Genomic DNA, 16,284 nt, shown 5'->3' with positions numbered 1-16,284 from the left:
ATTCTGCATGGAGGAGTGGGCAAAAATTTCTTCCAGTCGATGTCAGAGACTGGTAGACAGTTATAAGAAACGCCTTCTACTTGAGGTTGTTTCTGCCAAACGGGGCAATACCACCTATTAGAGCCAAGGGTGTACTTACTTTTCCCACATACGAAATTTGCATTTCTGTTTATTTAAATTATACAATGTACTACAAAATGTAAATGTTTCATGACATTTGTTCTATTATATCACCTTTATCTATCAATATTGTTGAAATGAAGATCAAATAGCTGTATGTTGAAATATGTTGAAAAAGTCAAAACTTTACATGGGGTGTACTTACTTTTTCACGTGACTGTATATGTGATGAAGCCATGAAATATTACACACGCTGCAGGTAAGTTGAACAAGTAGTGACATGTATGCCTGTGCCTTTAGGTGGTTTTAATTTTGATAACATGGCGAATCCAGCTCCCACAATCTCGAAACGCAGCAACAAAGGATCAAATACACATTTGTAGACCGAGCTGTTAAATATACCCAATATCTGTGGTCATGCTTGTAAATAATTGGCATTAATAAATAGTCTTTGCAAAGCACCAAAAACAATCGTTTTTTGTCATTTTCAAATTCAATGACTCTTCTTCTTCTTTAAAAGGCCCAATTGTTCCCACATTATTGTGGGGTTGGCCTGGGGAAGCTCGGCCCAAGTCTTTCACGAACCGGCTGCCTAGGCCTGACATTCGACTAAGGTTACAGCAGCAATTTGTAATTTGTTGAGAGTGCCGACAATAGCTCGCCTACTCTTTGTGAAGGACACCGTGACATCTTAACCAACTAATGACGGCAGACGTGGCGCCCAGTTGAACGTCCATCCAAGGGACGGCACACACATATTGATAAATCACCCTGTCTGTTGTTGTTTCGTGTGCAACCTGTGGCTGCTGGTTGCATCATTTTTCTTGAAGCGCGTTTGTTGCGGTGCCCCAATTACCAGTGAGCTGGTACTCAATTTGCTGGTACTCAATTTGCCAACTTCCGAAGGATGACAGGCTGAGTAAACCCCCCTGGCGTTAATTCAACGATCGACCGGGATTCGAACACAGGATACTAGGATCCCAAGCCAGCACCCTAACCGCTAAGCCAACACCAGGCTTACCCTGTCTGTGAAACACCAGGATGACAGTTCCCAACCCAGGCTAGCCAGCATAGATGCCAGTGTGTCTACCTTCAGGACATCCTGCATCTGTACAATCATTTAACAAATAATCACAGAATGTAAGTTACCCAAGGGTTGGTGCACCTATAGCCTGAAGATTTCACTTTTGTGCCCAGTTTCTTATTGCCGGTGGATGTTCTCCCTCAACTTCTAATAAACTGTAGGAAGACTTCTGGGATGGTTTTGATGAAAATCTTTACCAGCTCATCCATCTCTTTAAGAGCTGTGCTGAGATACACCATCTCACTTCATCATGCCTTAACACCATAAAATGAAATAACGTTTTCAAATTTTGTCAAATTTTGTAATTTTTGTCTGGAAACTGCAAGAAACAAGACGGATGAGGCAGGAATGAGATATAGGGGCATGCATCCTTTCATTTGTTCATTGTTTTGTCAGTTTCTTCAGCATGTCCAACTCTTCCACTGGCTCCCATTTTTGGTTGATGGTAATCAACTGCAAAGGCAAAAAGACATTTTAGTTGATGGCTAAAAATCAAAAACAAATTGGATACGGTGATCAAAACGGTCTGAGATGTTGAAGTGCATGGGGAAAAGGGAGGGGTGGGAGTAAATTGTGGGGAAGGAGGATGATCTATTTGGGACGGTCCATAATTTAAGTTAAATGTTGATAGTAGAGGGAAATTGATGCTCAGAAAACCTGTATTTAAATAAAATTAGGTCTTTGGCCCGGTTGCATGAAATAACCTCATCCTTAAGGAAAGATTTACCTTGCCAGGCAACAAATCAGATAAGAGATAGGTAAAAGTGTCCGAAAGCAAGAATATATAATAAACACGTGATTATAAATGACGCTTGTTATACACTACATGACCAAAAGTATGCGGACACCCCTTCTAATTAGTGGATTCGGCACACCCATTGCTGGCAGGTATATATAATTTAGCACTCAGCCATGCAATCTGAATAGACAAACATTCGCAGGAGAATGGGCTGTACTGAAGAGCTCAGTGACTTTCAACGTGGCACCGTCATCGGATGCCACCTTTCCAACAAGTCAGTTCGTCAAATTTCTGCCCAGCTAGAGCTGCCCTGGTCAACTGTAAGTGCTGTTATTGTGAAGTGTAAATGTCCAGGAGCAACAACAGCTCAGCTGCGAAGTGGTAGGCCACACAAGCTCACAGAACGGGACCACCAAGTGCTGAAGCCCATAGCGCGTAAAAATCGTCTTTCCTTGGTTGCAACACTCACTACTAAGTTCCAAACGGCCACTGGAAGCAACGTCAGCACAACTGTTCGTCGGGAGATTCATGAAATGGGTTTCCATGGCCGAGCAACTGCACACAAGCCCAAGATCACCATGCGCATTGCCAAGCGTCGGCTGGAGTGGTGTAAAGCTCGCCGCCATTGGACTCTGGAGCAGTGGAAACACGTGCTCTGGAGTGATGAATCACGCTTCGCCATCTGGCAGTCCGACGGACGAATCTGGGTTTGGCGGATTCCAGGAGAACGCTACCTGCCCGAATGCATAGTGCCAACTGTAAAGTTTGGTTGAGGAGGAATAATGGTCTGGGGCTGTTTTTCATGGTTCGGGCTAGGCCCATTAGTTCCAGTGAAGGGAAATCTTAGCGCCACAGCATACAATGACATTCTAGACGATTGCATGCTTCCAACAGTTTGGGGAAGGCCCTTTCCTGTTTCAGCATGACAATGCCCCCCTGCACAAACCGAGGTCCATACGGAAATGGTTTGTTGAGATCGGTGTGGAAGAACTTGACTGGCCCGCACAAAGCCTTCACCTCAACCCCACCGAACACCTTTGGGATGAATTGGAATGCCGACTGTGAGCCAGGCATAATTGCCCCACATCAGTGCCCGACCGTACCAATGTTCTTGTGGCTGAATGGAAGTAAATCCCCACAGCAATGTTCCAACATCTAGTGAAAAGCCTTCCCAGAAGAGTGGAGGCTGTTATAGCAGCAAAGGGGGAGACAAACTCCATGTTAATGCCCATGATTTTGGAATGAGATTTCTGATGTTTGGGTGTCCACATACTTTTGGTCATGTAGTGTATGATGCATGGGGAACACATGCTTCTGGATGAAAGGAGGAATAATAAAATGATTCTTGTGTAAAATTCATTTGATTCTCATTGAGCATTTTTGTACACCGCTCCCTATGCCATCTCCAGGCGCTGCATGACGTCATTGCCGGTCACCGTAGGTGGCCCGGCAATGACGCGCGCTGAAAGGGAGTACTCAATTTTCACTTCGGTTTCTTGTTTGTTTGTTTGTTTGTTTGTTTTCTTGTTTGTCCGGGTGATATCTCAGCCATCCTGTGAGCTATATAGTGAGCAAGTACTTTGTCAAAACGGTATTTTTTGTATTTTGATTGATCAATTGGTTGATTAGTTACTTAATTATTATCGATTAATTAAGTACTTATTTATTTCCTTTCTCATCTGGGCATTATCTCAGCCACCTTTTGAGCAAGGAAGCTGATATTTTGGCTGTAAAAGCTATTTTTCTGATTTATTGATCAATCAGTTAATCGATTAATTATTTAATTATTCGATTAATGACTGAATTGAAAAAAATTTAAGGTTGCATATTCGGATGAATCGGTGGTGGTTTAGGTATTCTATTAGCCAATTGATTATTTATTTAATTATTATTTGATTATCTTATTTTTATTTTCACTATTAATCATTTATTTATTTTCTTTCCTTTCTGGATGGATCAGACTGGTGGTGGATGTGGATGTGCTGGATCAGACTCGGCAACGGTTGCCAGAGTGAGATGTGCATGGAAGAAGTTTTGGGAACTGAGTTTTGGGAATAATTAATTATTTAATTCGTTTTCAAAAAGTTACAGATTCGGATCAAACACTGGTGGTTTAGGTATTCTATTAGCCAATTGATTAAGAAATTAATTATTCGACGATTATTATATATTTATTTTAATTTCACAATTAATCAATCAATTATTGTACACCTCTCTCCCAATGCCGTCCCTATGCGCTGGAGGATGTTATTTATTTATTTGGCATAGGGGCGGTGTATTTTGAATGTATCTGTACTTGAATTTTAGATGTGTTAATTGTGCTGTAAATGTTTGGAAACTTTCCGACAATGGTGAAAGTGTGCAATTATGAAATTGTGCAATTATGAAATTGTACAATTATGAAATTGTGCAATTATTAAAGTGAAATACAAGTGTGAAACTACAAGCAAAATATTCTGGATGTCATGAAAGAGTGAAAATGTTATCCAAGTCACTGTGCCACCGCTCAACGTGTGTTTCACAATGTACAATCATAACCCAATTGGGGAAGTATTGTTGTTGTTGTTCTTGTATAGCCCCAGACAGTTCTCTTGGACAAGCCCGCTGCACGGAGATAGTCGGTTTATCTCCCAGGAGCGACCCAGGGATCCCCCACATCCAGGATGGTGTACCCCTGCCTACACAAAGTCAGGGCCACGACAGAGTTAGAGAGTTTGGGGGAGAATTAGAGAGAGCAAGAAGAGACAAGAGGGAAAGGGCCAGTCCATGGGCACTCTGATCGTGAACGTGCTGCCCTGGCAAATCTGGGCAGCAGGGAAGAATGGGGAAGCTTTGTGTTGGGAGGGTACAACCACCATGAAGAGGCGTCCCCGATAGTTGTGGAAGTATTGTTCTATTTCTCTCTGGAATCGTCGTCTTCATGACCAATTTCCATAAAGAGCGCCTTTTGGAAACTCAAAGGTGGGCATTTAAGGATGGGGGAGTGCTCCCAATAATTTAAGAGAGGCTTTAAGGAAAAACTTAAGGAATATTTAAGTAAATCCTCAAATCTTTCCTGTAGGATGCTTGATGAAACCAGGCCTTTGTCTTTACTTCACCATTGGCCTACCTTGCTTGCTTACCTCTACAAACTTAATTACTCTTTTGTGATGTTTAAACAAGATCAAACGCATGAGTAATCAAGGAAGTTGACAATGTAGTGTGACAAAGTGTTAAATTGCACTGAAAACACTGATGGATGGTCAAACCAAATAAAACGATGTTGTACCTTTTGAGGCTGTCTTGGATCAACGTTCTCCCATGGTGTCGGGTTTCCTCTCTTGTTAATGCTACAGCCAGAGAACATGCATGATGGTAAATTACAATGGCAGGTCAAGATCTTTGACTTTCAATAATTTAAATGCCTTTGAATTCAATAATTCAAATAGGTATTTTTTTTTTTTTTTTTTTTTGTATACAAGATCGAGGCTCGTGTAAGAGCTAACATCAATCACAACAAAAAAGCAACAAAAAAAAACGGACACACAAAACAAAAAATAAAGGGAGCGGGCGACAAGATGGGGAGAGAGAGGAAAGCACACAAGTACAACAGCAGAGAACAGGGACATCGGGAGATCTGTGGGAGGGAGAGGGCTTGGGGGGAGGAGGCATGGAAAGGGGGGGGGGGGGGGGAGTGGGAGAGGTATAAAACACATGTACACTGCTAGGACTTCCAGGAAAGAAGTCGGTATTTCAAAAAAGTGGATCTGGGGTGAAATTAGTGGGGGTAGAAAAGATCAAGGTTTTGGATGGGGGAAGATAAGAGATGGTGGTGAACAGTTGTTTTGAAGACCTGGAGGGAGGAGTGGAATTGAAGAGAGTGAGGGAGTTTGTTGCAGAGGCGGGAGAAAAGGGGAATGAAAGAGTGAAGGTGAGCAGAGAGTCTTGATTTGGGCAATTTCACCAGAAGAGGGTTACTGGCAGATCTTGTGCGACCTGTCGGAATATTTGGGGGACAGAGCACAGATAGAGCATAGAGCTGGGGGAGCTAAGCCAGAGAGGAGTCGGTAGAAGACAGAAAGACCACCAACCTGCCTGCGGTGAATGAGTGAAAGGCCCTCACAATCAGCTTTATCGCGGGAGATTCCAATGATTCTGAAAGCTTTGGTTTCAACAGCGTGAAGACGAGTCCATGGGGGCTGATTGGCTCGCTATCCTGACAAATCCATGTAACATGGAAGAGTGGGAAAGATTTGGCCCTCAATTTGTGTTGGAGGGTATAATCATAGCGAAGAGGCATCCCTGATAGTTGCTGGAGATCTAGTTGTGGAGGATGGTGATGAATAGATATCTCCAAAGGGCGTTGCCATCATAGATCCTTGAACCACATTACTTCCCATCCATCGATCCAAATTTGCAGAATTGTTTTCTGCACTTTTAGCCGAGGCCATGATTGTGTGCTGCAGCTATATGGAACCTTCTCAAATAAAAAATGGAAATCTAGATCAATAGACAGGAAGTTATGAACAGTCTCGATATGACGGGTTATCTGTTACATTCTATTGTATGGCTTTTTTTAGAAAGGTCATTGCATGCACTGTACCATCTCGTAAGTGCTTGCTTTTTCTACTGTGATTAAATCTTGAGTGTCAAACCCAGGGCGCTTGAGATTAAATCAAAATCTAGTCTAAACCCTTGGCCCACCAAACATGCAAGGGGAGGAGCACCACTCCTGCATGTTTGGTGGGCCAAGAGGGCAAAAGAGCTGGTTCAATCTATATTTACGATTTGGGGTGAATTAACGGGGGCAGAAGAGGATGCAGGGTTGCTTCGCTGACGGGAATATTGAAGGGGGGGGGGGGAGGGATATGAGAGGGATGGATTGGGAAGGGGAGTGGAGGGGAAGGAAGGAATGGGGAGGAGAAAGAGGAGGGTGAGCAGGGGAAGAGAAGGGGAACGGATGTGGGGGAGCAGGAGGATAGGAGAGAGCAGGAGGAGAGTGAGATGGATGCAGGAGGAAGGGTGAGCAGGGATCAGGAGGGGTGAGTGGGGAGTAGGAGGAGGGGTGCGAGGAGGGCAGGAGCAAGACAACGAGTGAGCGGGGACCAGGAGGAGTGAGCGGGGAACAAGAGGAGAGTGAGAAACGAGAAGGAGGAGGGTTGAGTGGAGATCAGGAGGAGGGGTGAGAGGAGAGCAGTAGGAGGAGTGAGTGGGAAGCAGGAGGAGGTATGAGCAGGGAGCAGGAGGGGGGAGCAGGGAGCAGGAGGAGGTATGAGCAGGGAGCAGGAGGAGGGCTGAGTGGGAAGCAGGAGGAGGTATGAGCAGGGAGCAGGAGGAGGAGGCATCAGGAGGAGGGTTGAGTGGGAAGCATGAGGGGGTATGAGCAGGGAGCAGGAGGAGGGGGCATCAGGGAGCAGGAGGAGGTATGAGCAGGGAGCAGAAGAGGGGTGAGCAGGGAGCAGGAGGAGGTATGAGCAGGGAGCAGGAGGAGTGGGAAGCAGGAGGAGGTATGAGCAGGGAGCAGGAGGAGGAGGCATCAGGAGGAGGGGTGAGTGGGAAGCAGGAGGAGGTATGAGCAGGGAGCAGGAGGAGGGGGCATCAGGAAGAGGGTTGAGTGGGAAGCATGAGGAGGTATGAGCAGGGAGCAGGAGGAGGGGTGAGCAGGGAGCAGGAGGAGGTATGAGCAGGGAGCAGAAGCGGGGTGAGCAGGGAGCAGGAGGAGGGGTGAGCAGGGAGCAGGAGGAGGGTGAGTGGAAGCAGAAGGAGATATGAGCAGGGAGGCGGAGGGATGATCAGGGAGCAGGAGGAGGGGTGAGCAGGGAGCAGGAGGAGGGGCTGAGCACAGAGCAGGAGGAAGAGGCAAAGCAGGAGGGAGCAGGGGTGTTCCATTACCAATAAGCTTGTAGAGCACTCACCAAGTGGCTTAAGCACTCCAACAAAATGGTTGATAAGGAACAGCTGGCTTGGCAACTAAATTCGTACTTTTGAAGACCAGGCATTCAATTAGCGCTTGGAGTTCACTTGTCTCGTTCCTTTACTCATTGTAATCCTCTCATTTTGCGAATCATTCTTTTAATTTGGATCTTCAATTTCATTTATTTTGCCTTCCTAACTCCAGAGATTTCCTCCACAGAGTACCCATGCAGGGCTGAGGCAGCCTTACTGGCGATCCCGCTGATAAATTATTTTCGATGCACTCAAGAAAGTTACACTTTGGGCGCATTACTTAATGTTTTCTTCACTCAATATAATTGTTGGAACAATAGAAAAAGTTAAGTTTAATGCTTTGGCAATATGGAGAAGAAGGAACGACAGTCCTGCTTAAGGCTTAGTTAAAAGATATATGTTTAGATACAGTCACGTGAAAAAGTATGTACACCCCATGTAAAGTTTTGACTTTTTCAACATATTTCAACATACAGCTCTTTGATCTTCATTTCAACAATATTGATAGATAAAGGTGATATAATATAACAAATATCATGAAACATTTACATTTTGTAGTCCATTGTATAATTTAAATAAACATAAATGCAAATTTCACATGTGGAAAAAGTAAGTACACCCTTGGCTCTAATAGGTGGTATTGCCCCCTTTGGCAGAAACAACCTCAAGTAGGCGTTTCTTATAACTCTCTACCAGTCTCTGACATCGACTGGGAGAAATTTTTGCCCACTCCTCCATGCAGAATTCTTTCAGCTGTGCGATGTTTGAGGGGTTTCTTGCATGCTCAGCTCGTTTCAAATCCCCCCACAACATCTCAATGGGATTTAGATCCGGGCTTTGACTTGGCCATTCCAGAATCCTCCTTTTCTTTCTTTTCAGCCATTCCTTGGTGAATTTACTGGTATGTTTAGGGTCATTGTCATGTTGCAAGATCCACCTTCGGTTGAGCTTCAACTTTCTGACAGATGGCCTCACATTATCCTCAAGCACCCTCTCGTACAATGAAGAATTCATAGTGGATTCTATGATGGTGAGCTGCCCAGGCCCTGATGCAGCAAAGCTGCCCCAAACCATAATATTTCCACCACCATGCTTTACAGTTGGTATCAGGTTCTAGTGGTCAAATGCTGTCTTTGGTTTTTGCCAAACAGGTCTTCTGGTACTGTGGCCAAATAGCTCTACCGTTGACTCATCTGTCCAGAGCACATTGTTCCAGAAGTGCTGGTCTTTGCCTCGGTGTTCATTGGCAAACTTTAGTCTTGCCCTGATGTTCTTTCTGGGCAGCAAAGGTTTCCTCCTGGCACACCTCCCATGTTGATCAAATTTGTGCAGCCTCTTTCTAATGGTAGACTCGTGCTCTTTGACATCAACAGTGGCAAGAACTACCTGTAAGTCCCGTGATGACATTCTGGGGTTCTTAGAGACTTCTTTCAGCATCTTGCCATCTGCTCTCTGGCTGAACTTGCTGGGGCGGCCTGGCCTGAACAATTTGGCAGTTGTTTGGAATCTTCTCCACTTGTAGATGATCTTCCGCACAGTCGAATGATTGATTTCAAATTGTTTGGAGATCTTTTTATATCCCTCCCAGACTCGTAGGCATCTATAACCTTCTTTCTGAAGGCCTCAGAGAGCTCTTTTGATCTCGGCATGGTGACGCCGCACACTTCAACAACAAAGAGCAAACCAAACTAAATGTCTGAGGTTTAAATAAGACAGGTTCCTCCAAGATCTTCTCTAACGATGTTCTAATCATTTGCACCTGAGCTGGTGCACCTGATTCTAATTTTAGGTATTTGAAGTAGTGATAAATGTAGGGGTGTCCTTTCCTTTTTCCACATGCGAAATTTGCATTTATGTTTATTTAAATTATACAATGTACTACAAAATGTAAATGTTTCATGATATTTGTTATATTATATCACCTTTATCTGTCAATATTGTTGAAATGAAGATCAAATAGTTGTATGTTGAAATATGTTGAAAAAGTCAAAACTTTACATGGGGTGTACTTACTTTTTCACTTGACTGTATAAGAGCTTACTTAAAAGAACCAGTTGTTTCTTAAAATTTACAGATTCTACTTCGGATTTCAGCACTTATTTAGTCCTGGAGAACTGATCCTCAAACCCAAAATCCAGATTTTGATTATACTTTAATTAATCCGTGAGATAAGATCATGTTTCCAAGGCAAGGTATGTTTGAATAGTCCGAAACAAATTGGTGGAACCCAGCGATGAACCCGGCGATGTGACAGAGGTCTGATCAAGATGGTGCACCACCATTTTGGTAAGGGGGTTTTTTTTTTTTTGTAATGAGCATCTCGTAAATTGTCTTCAAAAAGGGTGTTTAAACACACCCAAATACCCAGTTTCATTCATGTACTCCCTTCAAGTTCGCTACGCGTGCATGCAAATTTTGGGGCCACTAGGTTTGATAGTTTTGGAGTAATGGAGGAGCCACACACACACATACACATACACACACACACACACACACACACACACACACACACACACACACACACACACACACACACAAACTGACTAACACACATTGTGTTTTATTATCATTATTATTATTGATTTATTATGTTTTAGGAGAATAGAAGAAGCATCATCTTCACTATAACGCCTTCACAATAAATTATGAGAATGTATAAATGGGGATGAATATGGACTTTCAAGATCCTATTTTATTTATGTTTCTAAAAAAGAGTGTGTGTTAAGTGGATAATGATAATATGATGGAATGGTAGTAAAGAATGGTGTACCCTGAGAAATTTTGTAGCGATCAGTTGGTTTATTCAGCTCGGCATTCTTCCTGCTCGGCAAGCATCCTGGACCTTGGACCCAGTGGGAGATGTTGTTCAGTGGTGTTTCCATCTCTCTTCACGTGTAAGTCACTGTATTTGATTATGCCGTTTTCCATAGTGCCGACATTCTTGGAGCTTTCCTGCTTGTTCCCACTGCAATGATGTCTGCCGTTGGTGCCCTCAAGCCTCTTTCCTATGTATCAACGAGTCCCTACTCCCAACTGTGGCACTTCAAGTGAAGAACCCTGGGTGCCTTGAACACCGAGGGCTCTTCTGTTTGAACCCACTGTGCTGCTCGGTGTGTTGTTGACACCCCAGCGTGTTTCTACTGTGCCAACTGTTGATCACTTGTCACTGGAATCCTGCAAGCAGGACTGGTTTTGACATGGCCACTTCCCTCACAGTCAGATTAATCCAAGCTCTCTATCCTGATCTAGTCCTCCTGCTCTCAGCAACTTCCAGCAGGCCGGACTTATCTCTATTTTAAAACCCTATTAACCCCCCTACCACCATTTGATTTTAACCCTCCCTATTACATCTCTGTATGAATAAAAAAACAAGCAGACGTCATGCAGAGCACGATGCTTGCAAAATCCAACCCCCCACCCTCCAAAAAAAAGGCTTCCATTGATCCATCAAATTGTGCATTTCATCAATATTAAAATTGACGATCTTGATCAAAACCTGCGTTAATAGGATGAAAAGTGACGATTTTTCAGATGAAAATGGATGATTTTAGAAGTTTGACCTAGAGTTGACCTTTGACCTTTTGACCTCAAAAATAGTTGGTTTCCCAATTCAGTGTGGCACTTTGCAAATGCCGTTCTACTTTCAAGTCAATCGGATGAAAATTGATGATTTTTCAGATGAAAATTGATGATTTTGGAAGTTTGACCTTGAGTTGACCTTTGACCTTTTGACCTCAAAAATAGTTGGTTTTCCAATTAGGTGTGGCACTTTGCAAATGCCGTTCTACTTTCAAGTCAATCGGATGAAAATTGATGATTTTTCGGATGAAAATTGATGATTTTGGAAGTTTGACCTTGAGTTGACCTTTGACCTTTTGACCTTAAAAATAGTTGGTTTTCCAATTCAGTGTGGCACTTTGCAAATGCCGTTCTACTTTCAAGTCAATCGGATGAAAATTGATGATTTTGGAAGTTTGAACTTGAGTTGACCTTTTGACCTCAAAAATAGTTGGTTTCCCTATTTAGTGACTCGATGTGCAAATGCTGTTTTTGTGTTCCATATAAAGTATTTTGCATCATAAACTTCATCCTGTCGTTTTATGTAAAATAAGAACAATAGCAATACAGATTAATTGCTTATATCAGATCCGAATGAAATTATTTATTTATTGAGTCGAATGGTCCATGGAGCCAATCTCTCCTTGGAGAACTTTACGGTGGTGATTTTTATTTTTAGCGCTTTGCCTAATATGTTACCAAAAATACTGGGACAGCACAATTCAACTTGAAGCAACCCCTCCAAACCTGTACGGGCACTTGTCCTCCACACACAAAGCAGCGCATGCTTTATAAAGGTGTGCAGCAGGTGTGCAACTCAGCTGTAGTTGAGGTTTCAGGAGGTAAACTGATGACTTACCTTCAATATAAAATGGTTATTAGGTGGCAAAGGATCGTGACATTATTAACACTGGACCTTCCCAAGTCGGCAGATTTTTTAAATTTTTAATACAGGAAGTCGAGGCTGCTGTAAGACGAAACAAAATGTCTTTGGTCAATGGAAGACACCGGTCGTGCCAGTATTGAAAAAGGTACAGACAAGTCGAGATTATTGGCAGATCAGATCAGAAGAATCTTTAAATGTGGGAGTGCATGATATTAAACCATTTGTTTTTCGAAATATTAAGCCGCAGGTGATTTGCACAAGATTTCAAATTGACTATCAATGTTGAAGTTTGTTTTTTAGCTTTGGAGGCATCAATGAGTGGAGTCAAGCAACATTTTGCTTTTGATTTTGTAATTAGTATTAATACTAAAACTTCTTTATCTTTTTATTATTGCAAATCGGACAGTTGGCTTTTCGTGCATCTCCGGGATGAAACCGGGATGGTTTCTTTATAAATCGGATAGATGACATCAGGTATCCAAACCAGAGGAGATCATCGAGAGCGAAAGAGGAGCATGCTGTCATACCTGTCATCCCTAAAAATACACGAATACAGTACAGAATTATCCTATAATCCCAAATGTAAACAATTTTTTTTTGGTGTTAGTCTGTTTTTTCCATAATTGTAACTACTAGGGCATGCCCGTACTATATATATATCTAAAATTATATCCCCCCCCTCTATTTACATGAAATGGTTTGGTCCATTCGCAAAGCCAAAGCGAACGGCTTGCGAGTACGGTGACAATCCCCCCCCTCTATTTACATGAAATGGTTTGGTCCATTCGCAAAGCCAAAGCGAACGGCTTGCGAGTACGGTGACAATCCCCCCCCCTCTATTTACATGAAATGGTTTGGTCCAAAGCGAACGGCTTGCGGAGTTTGGTAAAGAAATCGCCATAGCTCGGTAACTACTTCTCCGATTAATATGAAACCTTGAAAAGGCACATCCTCGGGTCCCCAGCAATATACCTGGCAAGTTTAAAGTATATCGGACCCGTGGTTGTCGAGAAACAGCGGTCACAGACAAACACACAGACAAACACACAGACAAACACACAGACAAACACACACACACACAGAGATTACTGGAATTATAGATAGATGATCCATTAGATGTCATAACTGCAGAGTAATAATCCACTTAGCTTTTGGCTTTTGGTAAACATTATGCAGGTACAGAAAGGCAAACATCTTTAATGTTTTACCTCCACCACTGCCCAACCTTGAACCATACAGCATATACAGCACATTAACAGCAAAAACCAAACATCCCCACCCACAGCCCTCCCATGCCATCCTTACCTCACATCCGATTTGAAAACCAGCGAGTAGATGCACATGGTCACAGCACCCACACCGGCCATTCCCACGAAGCCTACAAGAGGAATGAGCTATGGGGAATGGGGGAGAGATGAGCCAGGACAACATTTAGGTAAAAACGGTTTACAATAGTCTCAAGACAAAACGAAATATTTCAAGTTGTTATACTAAAAGCATACAAAATAAGACAATGCAGTATGTTCTGTTTTCAGATCCTAACATGTATCTCCGAAAGGTTTGCGTGCTGGGAGCCAATTGCCAGCAGCACCAACAATGCACGCTCCGAAAGGAGGCACGGCAAGATCCAGGCGACTGACCAAATAATTGGCGCCCCTCGAGGAAACCAAAAAGAGTTACCCTTATTTACATCAGAATAACACCGACGGGTTTTGGTGCCTTTTGGATGGCCTACAATTTACTAAGAAGGAAGAAAATAATGTAAAATTTACGGAGAAATCTTTATGCCATGGGAGCGAATGGAAGTCTTGGTCAATCTTGGCCTCTCTATCTCTCTCCCTGTCCCCCTCCCCCCCCCCAATAATAAATTATTCGAACACAAAAACAATATTGTAAACTTCCTGCTTCGAAAATTTCCTGCTTTGACAAATTGCTCAAAATGTAGGTTGGCCCAAAAGTTTTTTTCCCAAGAGAAAGTGCAGCTGATTCCAATTGGGTTGTTCCGTCGCATGCTTCTCATTCGGTTATCGATCAGATCTTGAGCATTTATTATATAATAAATAAACGAAGTTTGGCGGACAAATCTCAATGTTGTCTGGTGTGCAATTATTTTGCTGGAAACTATTTTGGAGCCACCTTGTAGATGGCTTTGGACCCAATATATACCTCCTTCTTCTTCATCATCATCCTCAATATAGATGCCATGCTCCTGAGGGATTTCGTCCAACTGCGTCAGATATCCTGGAGAGAGATGCAACCAAAAGGCACAGAAATGACGACATATGGTATTCACAACGTCTTAATATAACAATACCCACCACGTCTTTATGCAATGCCAAATGACTTTTACAATGAACATCAAGCAAATATATTCACCTACAACTCTAAGCTCGTTCTAACAACAGACAATGAATGATCACAATTGATACAATAAAATTAGAGCTCACCGCACGGTTACACCACTGGGCTCCGGGTTGCAGTGTTTCGTTGCTTCGACGAGAGTTCCTCAAACTCAAGCAGGCCACGCCCACTTTAAGGAAGTATCAAACTCAAGCTGGCCACGCCCACTTTAAGGAAGAACCAAAACCACCAGCTGGTGTGTTGTGCAGCACGTACACACAAAATACGTCAGGTGTCACATGCCATAACGCCCGTTGCTATTGGTCCCTCTGAGTAGTTGCTCAACCACAAAATCGTCATTTCTGATCAAACCTTCCTTCGAATCGCCAGCAGCTGCAAAATTCCCCGAAACGCCTACCTTTTCTACCTTAACTTGGTGTAACCACTTACTCTTTATTCTGTGAAACAATAAAAAGGATCGTGACCCCTAGAGCCACACAACAGCGAGTCCTTACCAATAAACCATCGCAGGATCCATTGACATTAATTCCCTCCTTCACCTGTCATTGTCCGGCAGGATGGTGCAGAGGAAGTGAGTGTACTTAACCTTGAGCTGTTGAGTCTGGATTTGCTTACATACCTGAATATAAACTGTCGGATTAGTGACTCACAGGAAAGGTGTGACACTCCTCGAAGGGACGGATGTTCATTACTCTAGGTGTCTCGTCTCCTTATAGCTTAAGATGGTGAACGCTGAAGATCCCACGGTGTCCTTCGCGAAGAGTAGCGGAGTTATCACCAGCACACTGAACAAATTCCAACTTCCTGCTCTGACTACCCCTGAGAAGGCAATGGCAAACCACCCAGTGTAATAGTGCTGTTGCAGCACCGCAGCACCCCCAATATCTTATGAACACTCCACGCTCTTCCATTCTCGAGGCTTTGGGACAGCACAGCATTATGTGGAGTATACGGTGTGGGAAGTTTTGTAACCACACAATAGGTTGCGCAATCTATATCGCACAAGAAATCGCACAACGTCAGACTTATGTAGCGCAAGGATTCTCTTAGGGGATTCAAAATTCCAATATTAGGAAAGCGGCTAACACAAAAAAACAACCTTTCACATTGTAATACAAGCTGGCATGAAACTTGGCAGTGATGTTCCTACTTAGATACTCTTTAAATCCAGTTAGCCAACTGGAAATTCAACATGGCGGCCATTTTCATTAGGTAAATTGAAAATTATAACTACCTCTTATCGATAATATGTAGTTCTGGGATTTTTAGCGCACCTGGAATTCAGGGGAGCTTAAGCGATGGTGCGTGGTCAGTCCGTCAGTCCGTCAGTCCGTCAGTCCGTCAGTCCGTCAGTCCGTCAGTCCGTCAGTCCGTCCGTAAACACTTGAAACTTCTTTTCCGAAACCGCTGATGGGATTGTGACCAAATTTGGCAAAAATGATATTTGTTGTGTTGTGAATAAAGTTTGTTCACGACATTAAATAAATCTGCCACTTTGGGGCTTTACGGGGGGGATTGCGCCCCAAAATAGGTATTTGCTTTCTTCTCAGAAACTACACACACAATTCTGATGAAACTTCACCACAACTTTCATCACCCGTGATGTACCAA

The 16,284-nt window shown here is 43.2% G+C and overlaps 1 protein-coding gene across 1 annotated transcript; it reads right to left on the bottom strand.

The window, feature by feature from the left end:
- Positions 1-411: 411 nt before the first annotated feature.
- On the bottom strand, positions 412-14,894 carry COXFA4L3 (cytochrome c oxidase associated subunit FA4L3). Its single transcript, XM_068126802.2, has 5 exons — positions 14,760-14,894; positions 14,479-14,553; positions 13,618-13,706; positions 5,212-5,272; positions 412-1,657 (listed from the first exon to the last, which is right to left on the bottom strand). The coding sequence occupies exons 2-5, from the start codon at positions 14,515-14,517 to the stop codon at positions 1,586-1,588; spliced, it is 261 nt and encodes an 86-aa protein (XP_067982903.1). The 5' UTR covers positions 14,518-14,553; positions 14,760-14,894; the 3' UTR covers positions 412-1,585.
- Positions 14,895-16,284: the final 1,390 nt, after the last annotated feature.

This window comes from Myxine glutinosa, chromosome 10, assembly GCF_964187855.1.
Source record: "Myxine glutinosa chromosome 10, kmMyxGlut1.1, whole genome shotgun sequence".
Lineage (NCBI taxonomy): Eukaryota > Metazoa > Chordata > Myxini > Myxiniformes > Myxinidae > Myxine > Myxine glutinosa.
This window is presented reverse-complemented; position numbering and strand designations above follow the sequence as displayed.